General features: G+C 40.1%; 3 protein-coding genes across 3 annotated transcripts; all 3 read left to right on the top strand.

The window, feature by feature from the left end:
- The first annotated feature begins 4,404 nt into the window (after positions 1 to 4,404).
- LOC123646113 (olfactory receptor 1L3-like) lies at positions 4,405 to 5,304 on the top strand. The gene has a single exon (XM_045562781.1). It carries the CDS (start codon positions 4,405 to 4,407, stop codon positions 5,302 to 5,304), a length of 900 nt encoding a protein of 299 aa, XP_045418737.1.
- Positions 5,305 to 12,116: 6,812 nt separating this feature from the next.
- On the top strand, positions 12,117 to 13,079 carry LOC123646110 (olfactory receptor 1L3-like). Its single transcript, XM_045562778.1, has one exon. The coding sequence runs from the start codon at positions 12,117 to 12,119 to the stop codon at positions 13,077 to 13,079; it is 963 nt and encodes a 320-aa protein (XP_045418734.1).
- A 4,975-nt stretch (positions 13,080 to 18,054) lies between these two features.
- LOC123646109 (olfactory receptor 1L3) lies at positions 18,055 to 19,032 on the top strand. The gene has a single exon (XM_045562777.1). It carries the CDS (start codon positions 18,055 to 18,057, stop codon positions 19,030 to 19,032), a length of 978 nt encoding a protein of 325 aa, XP_045418733.1.
- The last annotated feature ends 3,737 nt before the right edge of the window (positions 19,033 to 22,769 follow it).

Raw genomic sequence — 22,769 nt, 5'->3', positions numbered from 1 at the left:
TGCATACACTCTGTGGTCCTCTAGCATTTGTTTGACTGCCTCAAATGACAGAGAATGCACAACACAATGGGATAACCTATCAGAGAAATGAAAATTAAAATTACAATGAGATCTCACCTTACACCTATCAGAATGGCCACAATTAGTAAGTCAAAAACCAATAGATGCTGGCACAGATGCTGTAAAAACAGAATGCTTATATACTATTGGTTGGAATGTAGATTAGTATGACCTCCATGAAAAATTGTATGGAGATTTCTCACAGAACTAAAAGTAGATCTACCTTTAAGTCTGGCAATCCCACTACTAGGGATCTACCCAGAGCAAAAGAACTCATTTCATAGAAAAGACATCTGACCCTGTACATTTATCACAGCAGAATTCACAATTGCGAAGACATAGAACCAACTTAAGTGCCCACCAAGTGATGAGTGGATAAAGAAAATGTGTGTGTGTGTCTTTGTGTGCTTGCGTGTATGTATATACTGACCACGGAATATGACTCAGCCATGAAAAAGAATGAAATAGTGTCTTTTTCAGAAACTTGGATGTATCTGGAAGCCATTATTATAAGTGAAGTAACCCTGGAACAAAAAACCAAATACCACATGTTCACACTTATAAATGGAGCTAAGCAATGAGTATGTGTGGTCATCTACTGTGACTGAATGGACATTGACGACTCAGTAGAGGAAGGGCATGCAGGACAAAAAATTACCTATTGGGTACAATGTACACTATTTAGGTGATCAGTATATTAAAAGCTTAGACTCTCCACTATGCAATTCATTCATGTAAGAAAAAACCATTTTGTACCCCCTAAATCATCACCTAAGAGCACATTTAGGAATAACATTAATCAGGTGTCGGGCAGATGTGCGGTGGGGAGGGCATGGGTGTATACATACATAATGAGTGTGATGCGCACCGTCTAGGGGATGTACATGCTTGAAGCTCTGACTCGGGGCGGGGAGGGTAAGGGTAATATATGTAACCTAAACTTTTGTACCCCCATAATATATTGAAATAAAAACAACAACAACAATAACAACAACAAAAATCTACCAAATTTTTAAAAAGTAAGAAAGAAAAAATAAAAGAAGAGAGAGTAGAAGGTGGTTGCCAGGATTTGGGAGTTGGTTGAAGTGGAGAGATATTCCTCAGAGGATACAGACTTTCAGTTACAAGATGAGCAAGTTGTGGGGATTTAATGTACAGCATGATGACTATAGTTAATAATACTATCTTGTCTACATAAAATTTCCTAAGACAGTAAATCATAGGTGTTCTCACCAAACACACACACACACAATGTTAACAATGTGAGGTGATGGATGTGTTAATTAATTTGAATGTGCTAATCATTCATATTGTATACCTTGAATATATATAATTTTTATTTATAATTCATACCTTAAGAAAATCAAGGGACAGAAAACATATTAAAAAATGCTCAACGTCTCTAATCAATAGAGAAATGCAAATCAAAACCACAATGAGATATTACCTAACCCCACTGAGATTGGCCTCTATCAAAAAAATCCCAAAACAACAAATCCTGGTGGGAATGTGGAGAGACGGGAACACTCTTACACTGCTGGTGGGACTGCAAATTGGTGCAACCTCTGGGGAAAAGAATTTGGAGATTATCTCAAAGAGTTAAAAACAGAAATACCGTTCAATCCAGCAATAGCACTATTAGGCATCTACCCAAAAAAGCAAAAGACATTCTATAATAAAGACATCTGCACCCGAATGTTTATGGCAGCACAATTCACTATTGCAAGGATGTGGAAACAACCCAAGTGTCCGTCAATTCATGAGTGGATTATTAAAATTTGGTGTATGTAAACAATGGAATATTACTCAATTATAAGAAATGACAGTGATCTAGCACCTCTTTTATTTTCCTGGATTGAGCTTGAGTCCATTATCCACAGTGAGGTACCACAAGATCGGAGGAATAGCCTCTACATGTTCTCACCCTCAAATTGGCACTAACTGATCAACACTATGGTGCTCACATAGTAGTAATATTCTACAGGGACTAGGGCGGTGGGGGACAAACTCACAACTAATGGTCCTTGTGTGCATTGTAGAGGGGAAGGACAAGCCTCTAAACTTCATTTGGGTGAGGCAAAGACATAAAATGTAACCAAAACGTTTGTATCCTCATAATACCCTGAAATAAAAAGAAAAAAGAAAATCAGGGGAAAAAGAAAAAGAGAAAGAAAATGAGGTGACTGAATTGTAAGATGGAACCAGAAATCAATAAATGACAGAAAACAGGTAAGATGTAAAAGGGAGGGCAATTGCAGACCCTCATGTGTGGATTCTGTGGGCTTCCATGAATCAACAGGAGTAAAATGTCTGAAGCTGGTGGCTTTCCTTAGTGTGATACCAAGGAATGGAGATCAAACATGTGCTCATCAGACTTGGAGATGACCTAATAAGTAAAGGGTGACTTATGGTTGAGTTCAAAGGTCATGACACTACGTTTTGTTACAAGGCAGCAATAAGGTTGCTGGTACTAAATGACTGGCTGTATCTAATCTTGGGAGGGTTGGGAAAGAAGGTACTGATGGTGTTGGGGTGCTCTGGGGTAGCTGCACATTGGAGAAATCGAGGCACTAAGAGGGAAGCCAAATAGAAATTTTATAGGTTCAAGGGGGAAAATAGGTTCACAGGTAGCAATACTTACTACTTTGTCCTCAGTGCTATTTGGGACATCTCCCAGGTAAGCCGTCAAAGAGCTTTAAAGAGCCAGGAACACAAAAATACTGTCCATCTTGGATACATGCGCCAACCTAAGCAGATGTTGCACAACACCTAGAGGTTCTGAGAGGACTTTGGGGCCACCTGGGGAGTGAGAACACTTGCAATCCCTCTGGATCATTGGAAACCGTTCTGCACAAAGGTAATGAATGTGTGTTTTCTCACTCTCTCCCCAACAAACACCAGGGACTTAGTGGAAATGTCTCAGAAGATGCTCCCATGAGGAAAGCAGGGGCTATGAGTACGTACAGCTTGTGAGTGATGGTAAGAATCCAGGGAAGGGAGCATTCAGAATCAGGAAGTATTTGGAGACTTTCTACAATTAGATACATTTCTGTATGCTGTCTCTAGGCACGGATTTGTTTTCCTTTTGATCAATCATTTCATGGAGCAGAAATGAGAGGAATGAATGCATGAGGCAAAATATCACTGTCCTTTCTAGGTAAGAAATCAACTTTGAGAGTGTCTGCTGAGAGTGGAAATATCTGATCTCTGAGAGATAATTAGTCATCATTGGACACTAAATGAGAGAGCTACCTGATGTTCATCCTGACTGTAGATGTTCCATATTCATACTCTCAGGTTAGATCATGCTTTATGCCAGTCTACTTCTGAGTCACATTCCCCTGACCTTGGGGTATGAATTATCAGATAAAGAGAAGGGAAGTTTAGGAGAGATATTTCTTACACAAGTTCACTCCCTGCTCACACTTTGTCTCCCCCATCTTTATTTTCCCCATAACTGTTTACATCTCATCACTGCTCTTTAGGTGATTTTCTTGCTTCCATTGCAAATGATGTGGAAAGAAACATCTTGATTTAAAAGAAAGGTTATTCTTCAACCACAGACTAGAGTTGACTACCACATTATGATATGGATGTGCGTCAGCCACAGAGAATCCTTAATCAGAAGATGACCTGAACCTGATTCGTAGTCTGTGTCTGTGGTTCCTGTGATGATCAGCCACAAAGTAAAGAGGAGGACAAAGCTATCGAACTCTCAATCCTAATATCTCTCTCTCCCTCACCCACTCCCTTCCCTCTTTCCCTCCCTATGGTCTCTATAGATCTTGCAATGGACTGTATGTTTGTGTCCCCTCCCACAAATTCATATGTTAAAACAACATGTCCAATGTGATGGTATTTGGAGTTGAGTCTTGGGAAGTAATGAGGGCCTGAGGGTTAGAGCCCTCATGATGGGATTAGTGTCCTTATAAGAAGAGCTGCTTCCTCTCTCTGCTTCTGCCAGGTGGGGATGCCATGGGAGTATGGCCATCTGAAAATCAAGAAACAGGCCCTCACCAGACACTGGATTTGATGGCATCTTGGGCTTAGACTTTTAGCCTCCAGAAGTGTGAGAAATAAATATTTGTTGTTTAAGCTACTCCACCTATAGTAATTTGTTATGGTAGCCTGAACTGACTAAGGCAGATTCATACCCGCAAGATTTTTAAAAGGAAAGCATACTTGCAGCTCTCATTTTTCCATACTCAGGAAGATAATTAAACATGAGACTAAATGCTATATTAATAACTCTTCAGTGTAAGAATAATATACAAAGATGCAATTTGTAAATGACATAAAAACTGTTAATTGACAGTGTTGTTTACCTTTAGGTACATACAGTCCATGGGAATGTCGAACCTGACAGGACTCTCTGAATTTATCCTCCTGGGACTCTCCTCTCGGCCTGAGGACCAGAAGCCACTCTTTGCCCTCTTTCTTATCACATACCTGGTCACCATGGTGGGAAATATGCTCATCATCTCGGCTATCCACTCTGACCCGCGGCTCCAAAACCCTATGTATTTCTTCCTAAGTGTCTTGTCCTTTGCTGATATTTGCTACACAACAGTCATAGTCCCCAAGATGCTGGTAAGCTTCTTATCAGACAAAAAGACCATTTCCTATGCTGAATGCCTGACACAAATGTATTTCTTCCTGGCCTTTGGAAACACAGATAGTTATCTTCTGGGAGCTATGGCCATTGACCGCTATGTAGCCATTTGTAACCCCTTCCACTATGTCACTGTTATGAACCCCAGGTGCTGTGCCTTGCTGCTGGCCTTCTCCATCACTTTCCCCTATCTCCACTCCCTCCTATGCATCCTCCTGGTGAATCAGCTCAACTTTTGTGCATCAAATGTTATCCATCACTTTTTTTGTGATTTCAACCCCGTCCTGAAACTGTCCTGCTCTTCTACCTTTGTCAATGAAGTTGTCACCATGACAGAAGGGCTGGCTGCTGTGATGGCTCCTTTTGTCTGTATCCTCATCTCTTACCTGAGAATCCTCATTTCAGTTCTCAAGATTCCCTCAGCAGCTGGAAAACGCAAAGCCTTCTCCACCTGCAGCTCCCATCTCACTATGGTGACCTTGTTTTATGGAAGTATTACCTATGTCTATTTTCGGCCTTTGTCCAGCTATACTGTCAAGGACCGAATAGCAACAATCACCTACACTGTGTTGACACCAATGCTAAACCCATTTATCTACAGTCTAAGAAACAAAGACATGAAACGGGGCTGAGAAATTGTTAAACAAGATTAAGTCTCAGATGGGTAGATTTCCTTCTACAAAGGCCAATTAAATTTGTGGAACCTGATTTGCCTGGGGTGTGTGTGTATGTCTGTGTGTGTATTTGTGTGCCGGTGTGTGAGACAGCACCAGATACAACTCCTTTGTGAAGAATGCTTTCATCAATTATAGCTACACCTTGTAATTTTGCAACCCATGGTCAGTCATCAAAAGATCGGACAGTTCAGATGTCTTAAAACTGATGCTCCAATCAAAAACTCACTCCAGGCTGGGCGTGGTGGCTCACACCTGTAATCCCAGCACTCTGGGAGGCCGAGGCGGGTGGATCGCTTGAGCTCAGGAGTTCGAGACCAGCCTAAGCAAGAGCGAGACCCCATCTCTACTAAAAATGGAAAGAAATGATCTGGACAACTAAAATATATATATAGAAAAAATTAGCCGGGCATGGTAGCGCATGCCTGTAGTCCCAGCTACTTGGGAGGCTGAGGCAGTAGGATCGTTTAAGCCCAGGAGTTTGAGGTTGCTGTGAGCTAGGCTGACGCCACGGCACTCACTCTAGCCCAGGCAACAAAGCGAGACTCTGTCTCAAAAAAAAAAAAAAAAAAAAACTCACTCCAGGCCGGGCGTGGTGGTTCATGCCTGTAATCCTAGCACTCTGGAAGGCCGAGGTGGGTGGATTGCTCGAGGTCAGGAGTTCGAGACCAGCCTGAGCAAGAGCGAGACCCCGTCTCTACTAAAAATAGAAAAAAATTGTCTGGCCAGCTAAAAATATATATAGAAAAAATTAGCCAGGCGTGGTGGCACATTCCTGTAGTCCCAGCTACTCAGGAGGCTGAGGCAGTAGGATTGCTTAAGCCCAGGAGTTTGAGGTTGCTGTAAGCTAGGCTGACGCCATGGCACTCACTCTAGCCAGGCAACAGAGCAAGACTCTGTCTCAAAAAAAAAAACAAAAAAAAACAAAAAAAAAACAAAAAAAAAACTCACTCCATATCTTCCCCTTCCAGAAAATCACATTCCCTTTACTCTTTTCATATTGATTTGAAGCCTTCCATACTTCCTTCTATTCAGCACGTCAGGCATATTTGGTCCTTTGAACTAGCAGAGAATATTTGTACACATCTGTATATTAATAGAAATCTTACAAATGCAAAGATATTTATGCATACATAGCTACTCTATTCTGTTTGAAGCTGTCAGGAATTTTTCCAGATGTGTAAGGCTGGATGGATAGGTGTGTCTCACCTCCCATCAGATTAAGGGCTCCCCACCTGCTGAATCTGTGTTCCCTGATCATGGCATGGTACAAGTATGATCCCTTTTTTTCATTCTCACAAGAGCCGGATGGATGTCCTGGGCTGTGGGGTCATAGGTTCTCAACAACTGACACCAATCACCTCATTGACTGTCAGGTACAGAGCTCTATGCCTCTACATGTGTTTGGTCTCTACTCTTCCTTCTTTCATATATTCACAGTACGTTCATCCCTGGTTCTTCCTGGGGCTTCCTGCCTCTGTGCTTTTCTCTATAGAGATGCCTGTATGTCTATAGTCTCTTATGTCAATTTGTTTCAGAATACAGGAAGGTTTACTCCATGTAATCAGAAATGTTTCCTATGGGCACTGGAGGCAGAGTCAAAAACCAGTGGATATAAACTACCAGTAGGGATCTTTGGTTAAAAAGTCAATGGCTATAAATGACTAGTAAGGATCATATGTAGCCATGGATGATGAGTAGGGCTTGCTTTTGGATTGGCAACTGACTTTCATTTCTCCTTATACGCTCTAATGACGACTCAGTGGAGATATCACCCTTTGCCACCATGGGATGGTGAAACAAAACATTCTTTTCACATTAAATTAAGAAATGTCGGCCGGGTGCAGTGGCTCACGCCTGTAATGCTAGCCCTCTGGGAGGCCGAGGCGGGTGGATCACTTGAGGTCAGTAGTTCGAGACCAGCCTGAGCAAGAGTGAGACCCCGTCTCTACTAAAAATAGAAAGAAATTATCTGGCCAGCTAAAATATGTATAGAAAAAAAAAATTAGCCGGGCATGGTGGCACATGCCTGTAGTCCCAGCTACTCGGAAGGCTGAGGCAGGAGGATCACTTAAGCCCAGGAGTTGAGGTTGCTGTGAGCTAGGCTGACGCCACGGCACTCACTCTAGCCCGGGCAACAGAGTGAGACTCTGTCTCAAAAATAAATAAATAAATAAATAAAAAATAAAAAAAAAAAGAAAGAAATGTCCAGTATTGTAAATTCCAATACATACTTAAATCTATTTCCTAACTCACTATTTCATTCCACTAATTTAATCATCTCTACTTATGTCAAACCATAATGTTTGATGGTTATAGCTTTTTAAAAATATACTAAAATATCTCTTCATTCTTTGAATCCTACTTTTGAAAAATATGATTGAAAATTTTTACCCATTTATTTCTTCATGTGAAAAAAAAATTTTTTTTTTTTTTTTTTTGAGACAGAGTGTCACTTTGTTGCCCTGGCTAGAGTGAGTGCCATGGCATAAGCCTAGCTCACAGCAACCTCAAACTCCTGGGCTCAAGCGATCCTACTGCCTCAGCCTCCCAAGTAGCTGGGACTATAGGCATGCGCCACCATGCCAAGCTAATTTTTTCTATATATATTTTAGTTGGCCAGCTAATTTGTTTCTATTTTTTTAGTAGAGACGGGGTCTCACTCTTGCTCAGAGCTTGTCTCGAACTCCTGACCTCGAGCAATCCACCCGCCTCGGCCTCCCAGAGTGCTAGGATTACAGGCGTGAGCCACCGCGCCCGGCCAAAAAAATTTTTTCTTTGAGACAAAGTTTCACTCTGTTGCCAGGGCTAGAGTGCCATGCTGTCAGTCTAGCTCACAGCAACCTCAAACTCCTGGCATCAAGTGATCCTCCTGCCTCAGCCTCCCAAGTAGCTGGGACTACAGGCATGTGCCACCATGCCCGGCTAATATTTTTCTCTATATATATTTTTAGCTGTCCATATAATTTCTATTTTTAGTAGAGACGGGGTCTCGTTCTTGCTCAGGCTGGTTTCAAATTCCCGAGCTCCAACAATCCACCCGCCTAGGCCTCCCAGAGTGCTAGGATTACAGGTGTGAGCCACCACGCCCTGCCTGAAAATTTTTAAGAGGGATAACTTTTCTTCTTTTTACCAAGTATTTTTATGTATGGTGTCAAACAGATATTACAGAGTTTGAATGTGGTTCTGTCCTTAGATGTGGGGTGAAAAAGCTTAGATAGATAGGTCGATAGATCTTCTGAACTGCTCTCATGCTGTATGTGCTAGATGACAACATATATACAAATATATGATTTGTATAATGATATGCAGAAATTGACATTTTTATTCTATTAGGTCTTCTGGTCTATCAAATTTTATATCTTTCCCTGTACTCATAAACTGATCCTCCCTACAAACTGAACAGACTCTGTGGTCATCTAGTATTTGTTTCACTGCCTCAAAAGACAGAGAACTCACAATACAATGAGATAATCTTTCAGGGAAATGTAAATTAAAAATCACAGTGAGATATCATATTTCCCCTGTTAGAATGGCCTCTATTAATAAATCAAAAAAACAATAGATGTTGGTGCAGGTACAGTGAGAAGACAACACCATATATTATTGGTGGACATGTAAATTAGTACAACCTCAATGGAAAACTGTAGGGAGATTCTCAGAGTAAAGTCCAGCTACCATTCAATACAGCAATCCCACCACTATGGATCTACCCAGAGGAAAAAAACTCATTTTACACAAAAGACACCTGACTCTGTATGTTTATCGCGGCACGATTCACAATTGCGAAGACATGGAACCAACTTAACTGCCCACCAACTGATGAGTCGATAAAGAAAATGTCTGTGTGTGTGTGTGTGTGTGTGTGTGTGTGTGTGTGTGTACACACCATGGAATACCACCTAGCCATGAAAAATAATGAAATAATGTCTTTTGCAGCAACTTGGATGGAACTGGAGGCCATTATTATAAGTGAAGTAACCTTGGAACAAAAAACCAAATATCACATGCTCTCATTTATGATTGGAGCTAAGCATTGAGCATGTATACTCATCTACTGTGACTTAATGGACATTGAAGACTCAGTAGGGGAAGTATGTGCAGAATGAAAAATTAATTATTGGGTACAATGTACACTATTTAGGTGACAGGTATAGTAAAGCATAGACTCTCCACTATGCAACTCATCCATGTAACAAAAAGGATTTACACTCCCTAAATCTATCTAAATTTAAAAAAAGAAAGAAAAAAAGAAGCAGAGAATAAAATTGTGGTTGCTAAGAGATGGGAGTAGGGGGAAATGGGGAGATGTTGGTCAAACTTTCATTTACAAGACAAGCAAGTTCTGGGGATTTAATGTATACCATGATGACTATAGTTAATCATACTATATTGTCTATATAGAGTTTCCTACGATACTATATCATAGTGATTCCCACCAAAAACACACACACACACACACACAAACACACAATGGTAACCACATGTGGGGATGGATGTGTTAATTAATGTGAACGTGGTGATCAGTTCACAATGTTTGCTTATATGAAATCATCACATTGTCCAGCTTCAATATATACAATTTTTATTTGTCAATTATGCCTTAATAAAATAGGGGAGAACATTAAAAAAAAACAAAGTGACATGATCAAATTGTAAGATGTAATCAGAAGTCAGTAAGTGACAGGAAATGGACAATACGGAAAAGGCAGGCTGTATGGATTCTGTTCGCTTCCATGAATCAACAGGAGGAAAATATCTGAAGCTGGTGGCTTTCCTTAGTGGTGATAGCAAGGAATGGAGATCAAATATATGAGCAGCAGACTTGGAGATTGCCTAATAAGGAAAGGGGGTGACTTTTGGCCATATTCAAAAGTTGTGATAGTACCTTTCTTGTTAATCATAAAGCTACTGATACTAAACTAGCAGCTGTATCTAAACTTGGCGGGGGTTGTAAAAGAAGATACCAGTGAGCTTGCTGTACTCCGGGGTAGTTGTCCTACAAGAAATGAAGGAACTAAGTGGGGAGCCAAATTGAAACGGACCCAGGTAGCAATACCGACTACTCTGTCCTCAGTGCTGCTTGGGACACCTCAGGGAGCCCTCCGTGAGTTTGGAAGAGCCAGGAACAGACAAGTATTGTCCATCTTGCATACCTACACCAAGCTAAGCAGATATTGCCCAACACCTGGAGGTTCCAAGGGGACTGTGGGGCCACCTGGGGAGTGAGAACACTTGTGATCCCTCTGGATCATTGGAGACTGTTCTGCACAAAGTTAATGAATGTGTGTTTTCTCACTCTCTCCCCAACCAAACGCCAGGGACTTAGTGGCAAAGTCCTAGAAGATACTCCCATGAGGAAAGCAGGGGCTATGAGTACGTACAGCTTGTCGATGAGGGTAAGAATACGGGGAAGGGAGAAATCAGAATCGAGATGGTTTTGGAGACTTTCTACAATTAAATACTTGTCTGTTTGCTGTCTCTAGGCACAGATTTGTTTTCCTTTTGATCAATCATTTCATAGAGCAGAAATGAGAGGAATGAATGCATGAGGCAAAATATCACTGTCCTCTCCAGGTAAGAAATCAACTTTGAGAGTGCCTCATGAGAAAGTGGAACTATCCGATCTCTGAGAGATAATTACTCATCACTGGACACTAAATGAGAGAGCTACCTGATATTCATCCTGAGTGTAGATGTTCCATATTCATACTCTAAGGTTAGATCTTGCTTTACGCCAGTCTACTTCTGAGTGACTTTCCCCTGACCTTGGGGTATGAATTATCAGCTAAAGAGAAGGGAAGTTTAGGAGAGAATCTTCTTACACAAGTTCACTCCCTGCTCACACTTTGTCTCCCCCATCTTTATTTTCCCCATCACTGTTTACATCTCATCACTGCTCTTTAGGTGATTTTCTTGCTTCCATTGCAAATGATGTGGAAAGAAACATCTTGATTCAAAGAAACATTATCCATCAACCGCAAGCTAGAGATAACTACCACATTATGATCTGGATGTGGGTCAGCCGCAGAGATTCCTTAATCAGAAGATGACTTGAACCTGATTCATAGTCTGTGTCTGTGGTTCCTGTGAATATCAGCCACAAAGTAAAGAGGAGGACAAAGGTATCGAACTCTCAATCTTAATATGTCTCTCTCCCTCACCACTGCCTCCCTCACTCCCTCCCTATGTTCCATATACATCCTGCTATGGACAGTATATTTGTGTCCCATTCCCCCAAATTCATATGTTAAAACCCTAATCCCCAATGCAATGGTATTTGGAGTTGGGGCCTGTGGGAGGTAATTTGGTCATGAGGGTTGGAGCCCTCATGATGGGATTAGTGCCCTTACAAGAAGAGCTTCTTCCTCTCTCTGCTCCTGCCAGGTGAGGATACCATGGGAGTATGGCCATCCAAAAAAATCAAGAAACAGGCCCGCACCAGACAGTGGATTTGATGGCATTTTGAGCTTAGACTTCCCTGCCTCCAGAAGTTTGAGAAATAAATGTTTGTTGTTTAAGCTACCCCATATAGGAATTTGTTATGATAGCCTGAACTGACTAAGGCAGATCTCTACCTGAACAATTTTTAAAAAGGGAAAGCATATTTGCAGATCTGGTTTTTCCATACTCAGGAAGATAATTAAACATGAGATGAAATGCTTTATTGATAGCTGTTCACTGTAATAACAATATAAAAAGATGCATGTTGTAGATAATACAAGAATTGCTAATTGACAATGTTGTTTATCTTTAGTGCATACAAGTCCATGGGAATGTCGAACCTGACAGGACTCTCTGAATTTATCCTCCTGGGACTCTCCTCTCGGCCTGAGGACCAGAAGCCACTCTTTGCCCTCTTTCTTATCATATACCTGGTCACCGTGGTGGGAAATATGCTCATCATCTTGGCTATCCACTCTGACCCGCGGCTCCAAAACCCTATGTATTTCTTCCTAAGTGTCTTGTCCTTTGCTGATATTTGCTATACAACAGTCATAGTCCCCAAGATGCTGGTGAACTTCTTATCAGACAAAAAGACCATTTCCTATGCTGAATGCCTGATGCAAATGTATTTCTTCCTGGCCTTTGGAAACATAGACAGTTACCTCCTGGCAGCTATGGCCATTGACCGCTATGTAGCCATTTGTAACCCCTTCCACTATGTCACTGTTATGAACCGCAGGTGCTGTGCCTTGCTGCTGGCCTTCTCCATCACTTTCCCCTATCTCCACTCCCTCCTATACGTCCTCCTGGTGAATCAGCTCAACTTTTGTGCATCAAATGTTATCCATCACTTTTTTTGTGATGTCTACCCTGTCGTGAAACTTTCCTGCTCTTCCACCTTTGTCATTGAAGTTGTGACCACGACAGAAGGGCTGGCTGCTGTGATGGCTCCTTTTGCCTGTATCCTCATCTCTTACCTGAGAATCCTCATTTCTGTTCTAAAGATATCCTCAGAAACTGGAAAATGCAAAGCCTTCTCCACCTGCAGCTCCCATCTCACTGTGGTCACCTTGTTTTATGGAAGTATTACCTACGTCTACTTTCAGCCCTTGTCTAGCTATGCTGTCAAGGACCGAATAGCAACAATCACCTACACTGTGTTGACACCAATGCTAAACCCCTTTATCTACAGCTTAAGAAACAAAGACATGAAACGGGGCTTAGAGAAATTGTTAAACAAGATTGCATCTCAGATTCTTAGGTTTCCTTCTGCAAAGGTCAATTAAATTTGTGGAACCTGATTTGCCTGGGGTGTGTGTGTGCATCTGTGTGTTTGTGTGTGTGTGTGCCTGTGTGTGAGACAGCACCTGATGCAACTCCTTTGTGGAGAATGTCTTTCATCAATTGTAGCTACACCTTGTAATTTTGCACCGCATGGTCTGTCATCAAAAGATCGGACAGTTCAGATGTCTTAAAACTGATGCTCCAATCAAAAAATCACTCCCTAATATCTCCCCATTCCAGAAAATCACATTCCCTATACTGTTTCCATATTTACTTGAAGCCTCCCATATTTCCTTCTATTCATCATTTCAGGCATTTTTGGTCCTTTGAACTAGCAGAGAATATTTGTACACATCTGTATATTAATAGAAATCTTAAATATGCAAAGATATTTATGCATACATAGCTACTCTATTCTGTTTGAAGCTGTCAGGAATGTTTCCAGATGTGTAAGGCTGGATGGATAGGTGAGTCTCACCTCCCATCAGATTAAGGGCCCCCAACTGCTGAATCTGTGTTCCCTGGTTATGCCATGGTACAAGTATTGTCCCTTTTCTTCATTCTCACAAGAGCTGGATGGATGTCCTGGGCTGTGGGGTCATAGGTTCTCAACAACTGACACCAGTCACCTCAGAGCTCTATGCCTCTACAAGTGTTTGGTCTCTACTCTTCCTTCTTTCATATATTCACAGTACATACATCCCCTGGCTCTTCCTGGGGCTTCCTGCCTGTGTATTCTTTGCTAGAGATGCCTGTATGTCTATCGTCTCTTATGTCAATTTGTTTCAGAATAAAGGAAGGTTTACTCCATGCAATCAGAAATGTTTCCTATGGGCACTGGAGGCAGAGTCAAAAATCAGTGGATATAAACTACCAGTAGGGATCTTTGGTTAAAAAGTCAATGGCTATAAACGACTAGTAAGGATCATATGTAGCAATGGATGATGACTAGGGCCTGCTTTCGGTTTGGCAACTGGCTTTCATTTCTCCTTATACTCTCTAATGATGACTCAATGGAGATATCACCCTTTGCTACCATGGATGGTTAAACAAAACATTCTTTTCACATTAAATTAAGAAATGTCCAATATTGTAAATTCCAGTATATACTTAAATCTATTTCCTAACTCATTATTTCATTCCACTAATTTAATCATCTCTACTTGTGTCAAACCATAATGTTTGATGGTTATAGCTTTTTAAAATATATACTAAACTAATTCGTCCTTCTTTGAATCCTACTTTTCAAAAATATGATTGAAGATTCTTACCCATTTATTTTTTCATGGGAAATTTTTTAAGACTAATAATTTTTCCTCTTTTTACCAACTATTTTCATGTATGGTGTCAAACAGATATAAGAGAGTTTGAATGTGGTTCTGTCCTTAGATGTGGGTGAAATAGTTTAGATAGACAGGTTGATAGGTCATCTGAACTACTCTCATGCTATATATGCTAGATGACCACATATATACAAATATATGATTTGTATATTAATATGCATAAAATTGACATTTTTATTCAATTAGGTATTCCCGTCTATGAAATTTTATATCTTTCCCTGTACTCAATCTTTGATCCTCCCTGCAAAGTGAACAGACTCTGTGGCCATCTAGCATTTGTTTCACTGCCTCAAAAGACAGAGAACTCACAATACAATGAGATAATCTCTCAGGGAAATGTAAATTAAAAAGCACAATGAGATATCATATTTCCCCTGTTGGAATGCTCTCTATTAATAAATCGAAAAAACAATAGATGTTGGTGTAGGTGCAGTGAGAAGACAACACTATATATTATTGGAGGGAACGTAAATTAGTACAACCTGAATGGAAAACTGTAGGGAGATACTCAGAGTAAAAGACCATCTACCATTCAATATGTCAATCCCACCACCAGGGATCTACCCAGAGGGGAAAAAACTCATTTTACAGAAAAGACACTTTACTCTGTATTTTTATCACAACACAATTCACAATTGCAAAGACATGGAACCAACTTCACTGCCCACCTCCTGATGAGTCGATAAAGAAAATGTGTGTGTGTGTGTATGTGTGTGTGTGTGTGTGTGTGTGTGTGTACACACCATGGAATACCACTCAGCCATGAAAAAGAATGAAACAATGTCTTTTGCAGCAACTTGGATGGAAATGGAGGCCATTATTATAAGTGAAGTAACCTTGGAACAAAAAAGCAAATATCATATGTTCTCATTTATGATTGGAGCTAAGCAATCAGCATGTATGCTCATCTACTGTGACTTAATGGACATTGAAGACTCAGTAGGGGAAGTACGTGCAGAATGAAAAATTAACTATTGGGTACAATGTACACAATTTAGGTGACAGGTATATACTCTCTCTAAAAGCATAGACTCTCCAATATGCAATTCACCCATGTAACAAAAAAGATTTATACCCCTAAATCTATCGAAATTTTAAAAAAGAAAGAAAAAAAAAGAAGCAGAGAATAAAATTGAGGTTGCTAAGAGATGTTAGTTGGGAGAAATGGGGGGGATGTTGGCCAAAGGGTATAAACTTTCAGTTATAAGACAAGCAAGTTCTGGGGATTTAATGTATACCATGATGACTATAGTTAACAATACTATATTGTCTACATAGAGTTTCCTACGATAGTGCATCATAGGTGTTCTCACCAAACACACACTCATACCCATTGGTGACCACCTGTGGTGATGGATGTGTTAATTAATGTGAATGTGGTGATCAATTCACAATGTCTGCTTATATGAAATCATCACATTGTACAGCTTCAATACATACAATTTTTATTTGTCAATTATGCCTTAATAAAATAGGGGAGAACATTAAAAAAAAAAGAAAGTGAAGTGATCGAATTGTAAGATGTAACCAGAAGTCAGTAAGTGACAGAAAATGGACAATATGGGAAAGGCTGCTGTATGGATTCTGTTCACTTCCATGAATCAACAGGAGTAAAATATCTGAAGCTGGTGGCTTTCCTTAGTGGTGATAGCAAGGAATGGAGATCAAATATATGAGCAGCAGACTTGGAGACTGCCTAATAAGGAAAGGGGTGACTTGTGGTCATGTTCAAAAGTTCTGATAGTACCTTTTTTGTTAATCATAAAGATACTGATACTAAACTAGTAGCTGTATCTAAACTTGGGAGGGTTGGAAAAGAAGGTACCAATGATGTTGGTGTACTCTGGGGTAGTTGTCCTACAAGGAATGAAGGAACTAAGTGAGGAGCCAAATTGAAACGGACCCAGGTAGCAATACCGACTACTCTGTCCTCAGTGCTACTGGGGGTGGGGACTCCTCCCAGGTGAGCCCTCAGTGAGCTTGAAGAACTAGGAACAGACAAGTATTGTCCATCTTGCATACCTACACCAAACTAAGCAGATATTGCCCAACACCTAGAGGTTCCAAAAGGACAGTGGGGCCACCTGGGGAGTGAGAACACTTGCAATCCCTCTGGATCATTGGAGACCGTTCTGCACAAAGTTAATGAATGTGTGTTTTCTCACTCTCTCCCCAACTAAACGCCAGGGACTTAATGGCAAAGTCCTAGAAGATACTCCCATGAGGAAAGCAGGGGCGATGAGTATGTATAGCTTGAGAATGATGGTAAGAATCCAGGAAAGGGAGAAATCAGAATCAAGAGGTATTTGGAGACTTTCTATAATAGATACCTTTCTGTTTGCTGTCTCTAGGCACAGATTTGTTTTCCTCTTGATCAATCATTTCATAGAGCAGAAATGAGAGGAATGAATGCATGAGGCAAAATATCACTGTCCTCTCCAGGTAAGAAATCAACTTTGAGAGTGCCTCATGAGAAAGTGGAACTATCCGATCTCTGAGAGATAATTACTCATCACTGGACACTAAATGATAGAGCTACCTGATGTTCATCCCTAGTGCAGATTTTCTATATTCATACTCTAAGGTTAGATCTTGCTTTACGCCAGTCTACTTCTGAGTGACTTTCCCCTGACCTTGGGGTATGAATTATCAGCTAAAGAGAAGGGAAGTTTAGGAGAGAATCTTCTTACACAAGTTCACTCCCTGCTCACACTTTGTCTCCCCCATCTTTATTTTCCCCATAACTGTTTACATCTCATCACTGCTCTTTAGGTGATTTTCTTGCTTCCATTGCAAATGATGTGGAAAGAAACATCTTGGTTTCAAAGAAAGATTATTCATCAACCACAAGCTAGAGAAAACTGGCACATTATGATCTGGATTTTGGTCAGCCACAGATAATCCTAATCAGAAGATGACCTGAATCTGATTCATTGTCTGCCTCTGTGGTTCCTGTGATGATCAGTCACAAAGTAAAGAGGAGAACAAAGGTATCGAACTCTCAATCCAAATATCTCTCTATCTCTAACCCACTGCCTCCCTCTCTCCCTCCCTATGGTCTCTATAGATCTTGCTATGGATTGTATGTTTCTGTCTCCTTCCCCCAAATTCATATGTTAAAACATTAATGCCCAATGTGATGGTATTTGGAATTGGGGCCTGTGGGAGGTAATTTGGTCATGAGGGTTGGAGACCTCATGATGGGATTAGTGTCCTTATAAGAAGAGCTGCTTCCTCTCTCTGCTTCTGCCAGGTGAGGATGCCATGGGAGTATGGCCATCTGAAAATCAAGAAACAGGCCCTCACCAGACAGTGGATTTGATGGCATCTTGAGCTTAGACTTCCCTGCCTCCAGAAGTTTTAGAAATAAATGTTTGTTGTGTAAGTTACCCCACCTATAGTAATTTGTTATGGTAGCCTGAACTGACTAAGGCAGATCCCTACCTCAAAGATTTTTAAAGGGAAAGCATACTTGTAGCTCTCATTTTTCCATACTCTGGAAGATAATTAAACATGAGACAAAATGCTCTATTGATAGCTGTTCAGTGTAAGAACAATATAAAAAGGCGCATATTGTAGATGACACAAGAATTGTTAATTGACAATGTTGTTTATCTTTAGTGCATACAAGTCCATGGGAATGTCGAACCTCACAGGACTTTCTGAGTTTATCCTCCTGGGACTCTCCTCTCGGCCTGAGGACCAGAAGCCACTCTTTGCCCTCTTTCTTATCACATACCTGGTCACCATGGTGGGAAATATGCTCATCATCTCGGCTATCCACTCTGACCCACGGCTCCAAAACCCTATGTATTTCTTCCTAAGCGTCTTGTCCTTTGCTGATATTTGCTACACAACAGTCATAGTCCCCAAAATGTTGGTGAACTTCTTATCAGACAAAAAGACCATTTCCTATGCTGAATGCCTGACACAAATGTATTTCTTCCTGGCCTTTGGAAACATAGACAGTTACCTCCTGGCAGCTATGGCCATTGACCGCTATGTAGCGATTTGTAACCCCTTCCACTATGTCACTGTTATGAACCCCAGGTGCTGTGCCTTGCTGCTGGCCTTTTCCATCACTTTCCCCTATCTCCACTCCCTCCTATACGTCCTCCTGGTGAATCAGCTCAACTTTTGTGCATCAAATGTTATCCATCACTTTTTTTGTGATGGTTACCCTGTCCTGAAACTGTCCTGCTCTTCTACCTTTGTCATTGAAGTTGTGGACATGACAGAAGGGCTGGCCGACGTGATGGTTCCTTTTGTCTGTATCCTCATCTCTTACTTGAGAATCCTCATTTCAGTTCTCAAGATTCCCTCAGCAGCTGGAAAACGCAAAGCCTTCTCCACCTGCAGCTCCCATCTCACTGTGGTGACCTTGTTTTATGGAAGTATTGCCTATGTCTACTTTCAGCCGCTGTCCAACTATACTGTCAAGGACCGAATAGCAACAGTCACCTACACTGTGTTGACACCAATGCTAAACCCATTCATCTACAGTTTAAGAAATAAAGACATGAAACGGGGCTTAGAGAAATTGTTAAACAAGATTAAGTCTCAAATGGGCAGGTTTCCTTCTACAAAAGCCAATAAAATCTGTGGACCCTGATTTGCATCAGGGGGCAGGGGCAGTGCATGTCTGTGTTTTGTGTGTGAGTGAGACAGCACCCGATGCAACTCCTTTGTGAAGAATGCTCTTTCATCAATTGTAGCTGCACCTCGTAATTTTGCACTCTGTGATCTATGTCATCCCAAGTCTGGACAGTTCATATGTCTTCACTCCATAATATCTCTCCATTCCAGGAAATCCCATTCCCTTTAATTTTCTATATTTATTTAGAGTCTCCCATTTTTCCTTCCATTTATCAGGTCAGCCAAGTTTCATAATTTAAACTGTTAGATAACTATTTTACACAGCTATGTAGAAGTCACGGATGGAAAGATATTTATTCATACATAGCTACTCTATCCATCTGAATTCTCAGTAATATTTTGCAGTTGTGTAGTTTAGGGTGGATAGCGGTGTCTCACCTCCCCATCAGACTAAGTGCTCCCCAACTGCTGAATCTGTGTGCCCTGATCATGCCACGATACAACTATGGTCCTTTTTCTTCATTCTCACTAGAGCTGGATGGATGTCCTGGGCTCTAGGGTCATAGGTTCTCAACAACTGACACCAATCACCTCATTGACTGTCAGTAACACAGCGCCATGCTGCTACATGTGTTTGGTCTCTACGCTTTCTTCCTTCAGATACTCAAGGTGCGTTCATCCTGTGGCTCTTCCTGCCTATGTGCTCTTCTCTCTAGAGATGCCTGTATGTCTATAATTTCTTATTTCAATTTGTCTCAGAATAAAGGAAGGTTTATTTCAGGTAATGAGAAATGTTTCCTATGGGCACTGGAGGCAGAGTCAAAAATCACTGGATATAAACTATTACTAAGGATCTTGGTTCAGAGCACCTGATATAAAGACGCTCTCGATTTACTTGGGGAATAAATTATTAATATATGATTTAGAAATGCATTCAGATGAATTATTTTACACAATATCAATTTTTAAAAAGCAGTATAGTGATTCTCCTTCTTTTCTGATGTTATATTTTAATAGATGGAAATATCTAGGTCAAACAAATTAGCCTCTCTTGATATTTTAGACAAGGAGCACATGGATGATCCTAAAGCATTAAATGATAGAATAAGGTGTTGGTGATCTATTACACAGCATGTTGACTATAGTTAATAATAATGCATCATATATTTTAAGTAGCTAAAAGAATGAATTTTAAATGTTCTCACTATAAAGACACAGTAAGTAATTGAAGTGATAGATATGTTATTTAATTCCACAATATATACATTTATCAAAACATCACATTGTCCCCCATAAATATATATAATTATTATTTATTAATTAGAAATAAAATGGAACTTTTTTCAATTTATTTATTTATTTCCATTTTCTAAAATTTCAGAATATTATGGGGGTACAAAGATTTTGGTTACATATAGTACCTTTGCATCACCCAAGCCATAGCTACAAGCATGCCCATCCTCCATACAGTGTGCTCCATACCCATTAGTTATGAGTTTACCCATCCCCTCCACCCCTCTCCCACTTGCCCAGCATCCAGTGAATAGTTCTTCTATGTGAGCACCTAAGTGTTGATCAGTTAGTACCAATTTGATGGCAAGTGCATGTGACGCTTGTTTTTCCATTCTTGTGATACTTCACTTCGAAGAATGGGCTCTAGCTCCACCAAGGATAGTATAGGAGGTGCTGGTTCACCATTGTTTTTTATGGTTGAGTAGTATTCCATGGTATACATATGGTATATACATGATATACCACATTTTATTAATCCACTAATGTATTGATGGGCACTTGGGTTGTTTCCCCATCTTTGCAATTGTGGATTATGCTGCCATTAAACATTCAAGTGCAGATGTCTTTATTATACAATGTCTTTTTTCCCTTTGGGTAAATGCCTAGTAGTGGGATTGCTGGATCAAATGGTATTTCTATATTTAGTTCTTTGAGATATCTCTAAATTACTTTCCACAGAGGTTGTACTAATTTTCAGTTCCACCAGCAGTGTATGAGTGTTCCTATCTCTCCATATCCACACCAGCATTTGTGGTTTTGGGACTTTTTGACAAAAGCCATTCTCACTGGAGTTAAGTGATGTCTCATTGTGGTTTTGACGTGCATTTCCCTGATGATTAGAGATACTGAGCACTTTTTTATATGTTTGCTGGCCATTATTCTGTCTTCTTTTGTAAAGTTTCTGTTCATGCCCCTTGCCCACTTTTTACTGGGGCTGTTTGATTTTTTCTTGTTAATTCTCTTAAGTTCTATATAGATTCTTGTTATCAGCCCTTTATCGGATGTGTAGCATGCAAATATTTTCTCCCATTCTGTAGGTTGTCTGTTTGCTCTCGTGATAGTTTCATTGGCTATGAGGAAGCTTTTTAATTTGATCAAGTCCCATTTATTTATTTTTGTTGTTGCTGTGATTGCCTTTGGGGTCTTCATAAATTCTTTGCCTAGGCTGATGTCCATAAAAGTTTTCCCAACATTTTCTTTTAGAATTCTTAAGGTTTCACATCTCATGTTTAAGTCTGTTATCTGTCATGAGTTGATTTTTGTGAGAGGTGAGAGGTGCGGATCCAGTTTCAATCTTCTGCATGTGGCTATCCAATTTTCCCAGCACCATTAATTGAATAGAGATTCTTTTCCCCAGGGTGTATTTTTGCCTGCTTTGTCAAAGATTAGATGACAAGATGAGGATGGTTTTATATCTGGGTTCTCAGTCCTGTTCCAAAGGTTTTTGTGCTAGTACCATGCTGTTTTGGTTACTATAGCCTTGTAGTATAGCTTGAAATCTGGCAGAATGATGCCTCCCAAATTGTTCTTTTTGCTTAAGATTGGTTTGACTCTATGCAGTCTTCTCTGGTTCCATATGAAGCATAGAATTGTTTTTTCTAGATCTGCAAAAAATTATGATGGTATTTTGATAGGGATTGCATTGATTCTGTAGATCACTTTAGGTAGTATGGACATTTTAACAATATTGATTCTGCCAATCCATGATCATGGTAGGGTTTTCCATCTGTTTACATCCTCTACAATTTCTTTTCTCAGTGTTTTATAAGTCTCCCTATATAGGTCTCTCGCCTCCTTAGCTAAATATATTCCTAAATGTTTATTTTTCCTTGATGCTATTGTGAAAGGTGTTGTGTCTTTGATTTGATTTTCAGCTTGACTGTTACTGCCATATATTAAAGCCACTGATTTGTGTGCATTGATTTTGTATCCTGAGACTTTACTGAATTCATTTATCAATTCCAGGATTCTGTTGGTGTCCAATGGTAGCAGAAGAAGTCAAACTCTCACTCTTTGCTGATGATATGGTATTATATCTAGAAAACTCAAAGGATTCAACCTAAATAAAACTTTTAAAAAGAGTCTTTAAAGCCCTTTGATTTTGTCACATTTATCTTTAACCTAGGGCAAGGCAGAAGCAAGGTGAGGATATATTGCTCAATTCATTTCATTATTTTCTGTATGACATATTAATTTTAACTTCCATACCAAGTCTGATCAATTGATAAAGACTCTTTCATTGCAATAGTGAGAAAATTTATGTGCCTACCACTGGGCTGAATGAAGAAGGATGAATGAAGCTTTGTTAGTCTGTCATGGGCATGGTAGGAACAAGAAGACTAGTACATATAAGTTAATTTTTGCAGCCATCACAGGCCTCAAGACTTGGGCATACAAAAGTGAAACTTTATTTCTGTAGTTTCATTTCTATAGTTTAATGTTATTTTTAGCTTTGAAGCT

The sequence above is a fragment of the Lemur catta genome, chromosome 10 (genome assembly GCF_020740605.2).
Source record: "Lemur catta isolate mLemCat1 chromosome 10, mLemCat1.pri, whole genome shotgun sequence".
NCBI classification, from domain to species: domain Eukaryota; kingdom Metazoa; phylum Chordata; class Mammalia; order Primates; family Lemuridae; genus Lemur; species Lemur catta.
This window is presented reverse-complemented; position numbering and strand designations above follow the sequence as displayed.

Coding starts and splice junctions, on each gene's coding strand:
- LOC123646113 (XM_045562781.1), top strand. CDS start 4,405: ATGGGAATGTCGAACCTGACAGGACTCTCTGAATTTATCCTCCTGGGA.
- LOC123646110 (XM_045562778.1), top strand. CDS start 12,117: ATGGGAATGTCGAACCTGACAGGACTCTCTGAATTTATCCTCCTGGGA.
- LOC123646109 (XM_045562777.1), top strand. CDS start 18,055: ATGGGAATGTCGAACCTCACAGGACTTTCTGAGTTTATCCTCCTGGGA.